This window comes from Suricata suricatta, chromosome 9, assembly GCF_006229205.1.
Source record: "Suricata suricatta isolate VVHF042 chromosome 9, meerkat_22Aug2017_6uvM2_HiC, whole genome shotgun sequence".
In the NCBI taxonomy this organism is placed as follows: domain Eukaryota; kingdom Metazoa; phylum Chordata; class Mammalia; order Carnivora; family Herpestidae; genus Suricata; species Suricata suricatta.
In genome coordinates, this window is record NC_043708.1 from 137,293,750 (window position 1) to 137,300,371 (window position 6,622).

Sequence of the window (6,622 nt, forward strand, 5' to 3'; positions counted from 1 at the left end):
CGCTGCGGGGGTGCGCCGTGGTCAGGCGGTCACAGTGGCGGGTGTGCTGCGGGGGTGCGCCGTGGTCAGGCGGTCACAGCGGCGGGTACACTGCAGGGGTGCGCCTTGGTCAGGCGGTCACAGCGGCGGGTGTGCTGCAGGGGTGCGCCGTGGACAGGCGGTCACAGCAGCAGGTGCGCTTGCTGCAAGTGGCGGGTCAGCCACTGGACTTGCCAGGTTCCTGGTCACAAGCGCAATCCTTCAGGTTTTCTCCACGTGGCTCTTCAGAACCCTCCTCCCCCCAGACAGGGTTGTGGAGTGACGTGGTGTTGGCCCGCTGGGACAGGGGAGAAAACCTGTAGACAGGGTTCAGATAGCAGCGTGTGAGTGAGGTAATTAGTAAGACACCCATGGAGACGGGGGAGAAGAGGGATCTGGGAGCAGTGGGCCCCAGCCGACAAACAGAGAGGGTGTCTCTTTGGGGGTCACCATCAGGCCGGAGGTGCAGCTGCTCTCCATGAGCTGGGTCTTACTGTCACTGCATTTCAGAGCTGGCCAAACACCCCTGCTCTCTGGAGGCTCGCCACCACACCCAAGAACATGGGCCCCACCCGCCCCGTCTGGGTCCCCTGCCTCCCCTCCGCCTCGTCTGCCTCCTCAGGGTCGATCCTGGTGATGGTGCCATCACTGTACCGTATTTCCACTGTAACATTAAACCGTGTCCGAAGATTCCAAGTCTGATTAGTTTGGCTGCTCACTTGGCATTATGGTCTGCTTGCTAATTTAAAAAAGAGCAGAAGCATGCGTTAATGGAATTCGGTAAGATTAGGGAGCTGAGTCCAGCTCGTGTATCAGGGGCGTGGGTGGGACACGGAAGCTGCAAAGTCGAGCAGAGTGGCTCAGAGACGGGTGACAGGATCAGGATTCAAACAGATCCCAAGGGGCCAGTGTTCTGGGCCAAAACCAACAAGCGGAAGTTCAGTAGTGATTAATGCTAAGGCTGCAGGAGTAAAAATGGGGGAGCGCTGGCCCTCCTGCCTCTGCTTTGAAAAAGATGTTCTTTTGCAGGATCAGAGCTCATGCTTATTGAGACGTTCACTTATTACGTTTATTGAGATGATGTGTGATTTGTTATATTTGTGCTATTTTGTTTAAATCCTGCTGGGGTGAAGACTACCGTCTGTTTTATAGATGAGTTTTGGAGGGTGAAGAAGCGGGTCCTCACCACGATGTGGTCCGGTGTCTGTGACGAGACCCAAGAAGCGGTGCGACTGAAGAAGGAGGGAGGGAGGGAGGGGGGATGAGAGGGAAGGAAGGAAGTAGAGACGAAGGAATAAGAAGGAGGGAGGGAAGAAGAAGGGAAGGAAGGAGGGAGGGAGGGAAGTAAGAAGACGGAAAGAAGAGGGGAGGAAGAGAGGGAGGCAGGGAAGGAAGAGGAAGAAGGAAGGAGGGAAGGGGAGGGAAGAGGGGAAAGAGGGAAGGAGGGAGGGAAGGAAGGAAGGAACTCAGACTTTATCAGAAGAAAGCTGGAGCAGGGGGCACTGCTTGGTCTGTGTTATTCTCTGACTCAGTGTTGCATTCTGGGTACTACATTTTAAGACTGAAAATGTACAAACTTAGGTGTGTGCAGAGAAAGTAGTGGTGGGAGAGCTGGGCGGTTGAGGGCACCAGGTGGCTTGAGAAAGCTTGGGAAGCGCTGCTGTGCAGAGATGGGTGGGGATGTCCCCTGCTCTGGGGGGACACGCGGTCCCGGAAGAAGGCTCGGTGTTGCAGTGAAGATGAGTACACAGACGTAAATGTTCGGAAAGGACCCCGGTGGCCTTTATCCGGCCACAACAGGGCTTTCTTCCGAATGTTTGTGCTGTCCTCGCGCTGCTGGCATCGGTGGGGAGCGGCAGGGTCAAGGTGGACACAGGGTGCTCCTGCTGCCGTCTGGGGCAGGAGGGGTACGTGAACGGGGCAGGCTGGCTGTCTGGCCAGGCACTGGCGTTTCAGAGCAAAATGCCAGCTTCATCTTCATGGCCAAGGACAGGAGAAAAACTCAGGGACCCCTCTTGAGATGTGATTTTTCTCTGTTTTCTTAGGGGGAAAAAAATCTCTTACCCAACCAGGGAAACCCAATGCCTGCATTTATAACATGTCTATTTTAGTTATTCTAGAATCCAGATTCTTTTTTCTTCTTGTAAGTAAAGGTGGAGAAGTTATGGAAACAAACGGGACTCTAACTATAACCCGAGCAGATGGGATGGTGGGAATAAAAACAAATTAAAACAATATTGCAAAGAACTCTCAACTTTCATTTAAAAATATATATGATGATGTTTTTCAACTTTTCACATTCAACCTATCGGTAGATCGAGTGACAAAATGAAAAATCAATTTCAGCTGTGTGTATTTTAAACGCTTGCCTAAATGGCTTGGAATCACCAACCTAAACGTCCAGATGAATGTATTAAACTGTGTTTTTTATGAATTAAAACTTTATTTTATGTTATGTGATAGACAGGACACAGCTCCATTTGGTGACGTTTAGTGTAGAAAATTGGACTGAACAGTGATCTAATTAGAACAGTAAATAGTATGGGTTTAATTAGCCCTTATACGTGATGACAGATTTGATCAGTTGCCAGATATTTATCCTTCCCTTTCACTTGACTGTTCCTGAAATATTGCCTCCAGTAGGCTTCTTGCTGCACTATGAGTAGGTAGCTTGGCAGGAAGCCGTGAAACCCACTGACGGGTGAGTCTTCGGTGGAAGTTATTGGGAACCGCCCCCCCGACCTTGCTTCATGATTTCACTTCACTTCAGAAAGTCCTTTCTACAGATCCCCCTCTTAATTTAAAAAATTTTTCATGGTTGGATGAGGTAACATGGCCCGAGGGCTTGAGGAAACCTGGGCAGTATCTTGTTCAGCCGCACGCTGCGGTTTATTAGTGTTAGGGTTTCCTTGACTCTGACTTAGAGCTTCCCTATTAAGTTCCCCCGGACTCGAACTTTTCTGCATGTCAGCGCGAAGTGCTCTTTGTTTGTTTGCTTGCCTGTCCTTAACTCAAGGATGAAAACATTTGGATAAAAAATATTATTATTCTTTTATTATTATTGCAAACTACAGAGAAACAAAAACGAAAGAGGATAAAATCCCCCCGAGTCCTGGATCCCGGAAGCACCCACCGCGAACGTTCTGATTCACTCACTCCGTTCTCACTGCCTGTGCCGGGTTATCCGTGTGAAGAGTGACACAGACCTACACTTTGCTCTGGGGATTACCTTTCACCCCCTCCTTCAGAAAATTGTTTTTTGAAAAAGAGATTTCATGACACCCTTGAGCTCCATTTGTAGCAAGGTGGATGGACCTCGAGGGTGTCACGCTACGTGAAATAAGCCAGGCAGGGAAGGACAGATACCATATGTGTTCACTCATAAGTGGAACAGGAGAAACTTAGCAGAGGCCCATGCGGGAGGGGGAGGGGGAAATAGTCAGGGAGAGGGAGGGAGGCAAACCACGAGAGACTCCTGAATACTGAGAACAAACGGAGGGCTGATGGGGGAGGGGGAGAGGGGAAGGGGTGATGGGCGTGGAGGAGGGCGCTTGTGGGGATGAGCACTGGGTGTTCTATGGAAACCAGCTTGACAATAAACTATAAAAGAAAAAAACCCCTCCAATCAGTGATCCAACAACAACAACAAAAAGATATTTCTAAAGCAGATTGCAAGTTCATATGCTGCTCACATCCGTTCTAACACCACACGGCTTCATCAGATGTAAGGTTTTGTCGTGTTGGCTTCAGATCTTTTCCGACGGCGTGGAGGACGGAAGGCAGCCCCTCTGTGTCTTTTGCCGACAACGTTGGCTCCCAGCCCCACGGGCTCCATTCTCAGCGGCGGGTGGCCGTCTTTTCTTGTAGCTCAAATACTTGTACTTCATGCATTTGGTGCTCGCGCTCACATACACGCACCTTTGTCTGAAGGTGAAGAGGTAGGAAAGGCCTTGCGTGTTTGCATCTTAATGTCATGAACTCTCCCTGCCTTTCCCTTTGCAGGCTCCACCTTTGGAGACCGATCTAGGTTGGTCTTGCCTGTGTCAAGTCAATCTGTTAGTCTGTAATTTTTCTATTTTATAGTCTTAGTGTTTTTAATAGAAATTTCTAATAGATCTGGAAATCATTTTTGTATATTTTGTGAATGAATCATCTATGGTTTTCGTTTTGTTTTTAAATACATTCACATTGACTTTTGGTTCCATTGTATGTCTTTATACTTTTTATAGTTAATAGGCTAAATTAATCTATTTTAATAGATTTTAACTGCTTATTACTATGCCAGTTCTCAACTCTTAATTGAGGCCATTTCCCTCCAATTTTCCTTCTTTTATAGTTTTGTCTTGGCTCTTGTAGACGTTCACTCCACTAGATGAACTTTGGAATCGTTTTTTTTTTTTTTTGGGTTCCAAAAAAATTCCCTTGGGGATTTTGATTGGAGTTGTTATAAGTTTATAGATTAATTTGGAGAAATCAACATTTTACAGTACCAAGTTCACCCATTTAGGACTATGGTGCATTTCTCTGTTTATTCTGTGGAGCCTATGCTAGGCCCGTTAGTAAAGTTCTGTAACTTTATGTAAGTATTACACATCGCTTCTTTTCATATCTTACATCTACATCTGTCTATTTATTTTTAAATTGTAACTCTCCTCTTTTCTCCAGAGTATCCCAACATAAGTCAATGATGGCAGTTCCAGAAGGCTAATTAAACCAAAATGTATTCGTAATGGGCTCTTCTCTATTTTCTTGGATCCTCAAGGCTCTGTTTACTTTGTTTTTTGGGGAGGGAGCCCTGTTCAGGAGAGAGATTCCACAAATCCTCCTGCAGAATGGTTTCCTTGGAGCCAGTGCCCGTCTGTCTGATGGATGGGCAAGTCCGAATTTCAGTGGTGAAAAAGTCTTAGGTACAAGGTGGGACCCTGCTGTATAGGTTATCAACCATGACTTGGTCCGTTTAAATTTTGGACTGATAAAATTTCAAATTTATAACAGCTTACAGGGGCACCTGGGTGGTTCAGTGGGTTGAGCATCCAACTCTTCGTATCGGCTCAGGTCCTGATCCCAGGGTCATGGGATGGAGCCCTGCATCAGGCTCTGCACGGAGTGTGGAGCCTGCTTGGGATTCTCTCTCTCCTTCTCTTTCTGCCCCTCCCCTGCTCATGTGTGTGTGCACGCACTGGTGTGTACACTCTCTCTCTAAAAATAAACATTAAAAAAAAAGTGAGCTTAGAAGCCATTTGGACAAAACCTTCATAAGGTGGAAAGATACTCACATGCCACTAGTTTCCATATAAAACTATCGTGTGTGTGTGTGTGTGTGTGTGTGTGTGTGTGTGTGTGTGTGTGTGTTTTAACGTCATTCCAAAGCAAAGCGTCTTTAGGCAACTTTGGTCTCTGTGAACAGCTTAGAATGAGACTTGGGGAAAATTGGGGGAGCTGTGGACTATTTCTAGCAAATTTGTCTATAACTTATTGTGTGTTGTTCACATCCTAGACCTCGAGAAACACCCGTGCCGATGAAGACAGAGACACCAACTGGGACACGTGGGGCAGCTGGAGCGACTGCTCCCGGACCTGTGGGGGAGGGGCGTCCTACTCTCTGCGCAGGTGTTTGCCGGGGAGGTGAGTGGTGGGCGGGGCACGTCGGTGCCTAAGCGGGGGCTGCGGAGACAGCTTGGCTTCCGGCCTCGGAGGGTAGCACGACGGTGATGGACGTCTGCTCTGTGTAAATTTAGTCATCCTCGAGTTACCGTATTTCCATAGAAATGGTCGCATTTTTGCGAGAGGGGCCACAGTCCATCCACACGAGACTCCCAACTCAGAACACTTTAAGCTTTGCAGGAGGGAAGGCCTGGCATGTTAAGTCACCGGCCCCGAATCGTCAAGATTACGGATAATGGCTCGAGTATTTTGGGTGCCCCCACCCCCCGTCGAGTTACTCCAACTTTAAGTCATTTCTTGTCCACTTTCTTGGGGCGTTCCCTCCATTAAGAAGGTAACGCAAGTTCTGTTTGCACACCGTAGGTCTGCCTGTATTAAGTACTGTGTGAAAATGTAAGATTGGCTTCTTAAAGAAAACAGTAAGTCTGTAAGATGCTCCCCGTCATCCCTGCCTTGGGGACAATTTGAGGTAACCCTCCATCGGGCAGTTTAAGTCTCAGCCAAGAATGCACGTCGGCTCTCAGATTAGACAGAGCCGCGGCTTGATGGGACCTGATGTCCTGGTCCTGGACCAACGGTCGGTTCCAGGATTGCCGCAGCCGTCTTCAGATTTGGGATGTTGGACGGCCAAAGGGTCCGTTGACTTTCCCGGACCAGTGTCAAGGGGTAGGTCAGAAATGCGGGGAGAACATACTGTGTCTGGCTCAAGTTGGGCTTCATTAATTTTGCTGTTTCATGGGACATTAAAGGGTGACCACGGGTGTCGCCCAGGTTCCCTGGGGCCCTGGGGCCGATGGGCGGTGGGAGGTGCTCTTTGAGAAGGACACTTAGCTCCCTGCAGGGCAGCAGGGGAGGGCTGTGGAGGCGCTGCTGGTGTCACTGTCCCCAGCTGAGCTCCCACTCAGAGCGTGGGACCCTACATGAATGGTTGCAGAAAACT

At 48.7% G+C, this 6,622-nt stretch overlaps 1 protein-coding gene across 1 annotated transcript in view; it reads left to right on the forward strand.

Annotated features, from left to right (window-relative positions):
* Positions 1-6,079, forward strand: part of ADAMTSL3 (ADAMTS like 3) — a 101,131-nt gene extending 95,052 nt beyond the window's left edge. Inside the window, exons 4-5 of the mRNA XM_029952309.1 lie at positions 5,516-5,643; positions 6,046-6,079. Coding sequence (XP_029808169.1) covers positions 5,516-5,643; positions 6,046-6,079 — 162 coding nt within the window. The remainder of the gene's footprint in view (positions 1-5,515; positions 5,644-6,045) is intronic.
* The last annotated feature ends 543 nt before the right edge of the window (positions 6,080-6,622 follow it).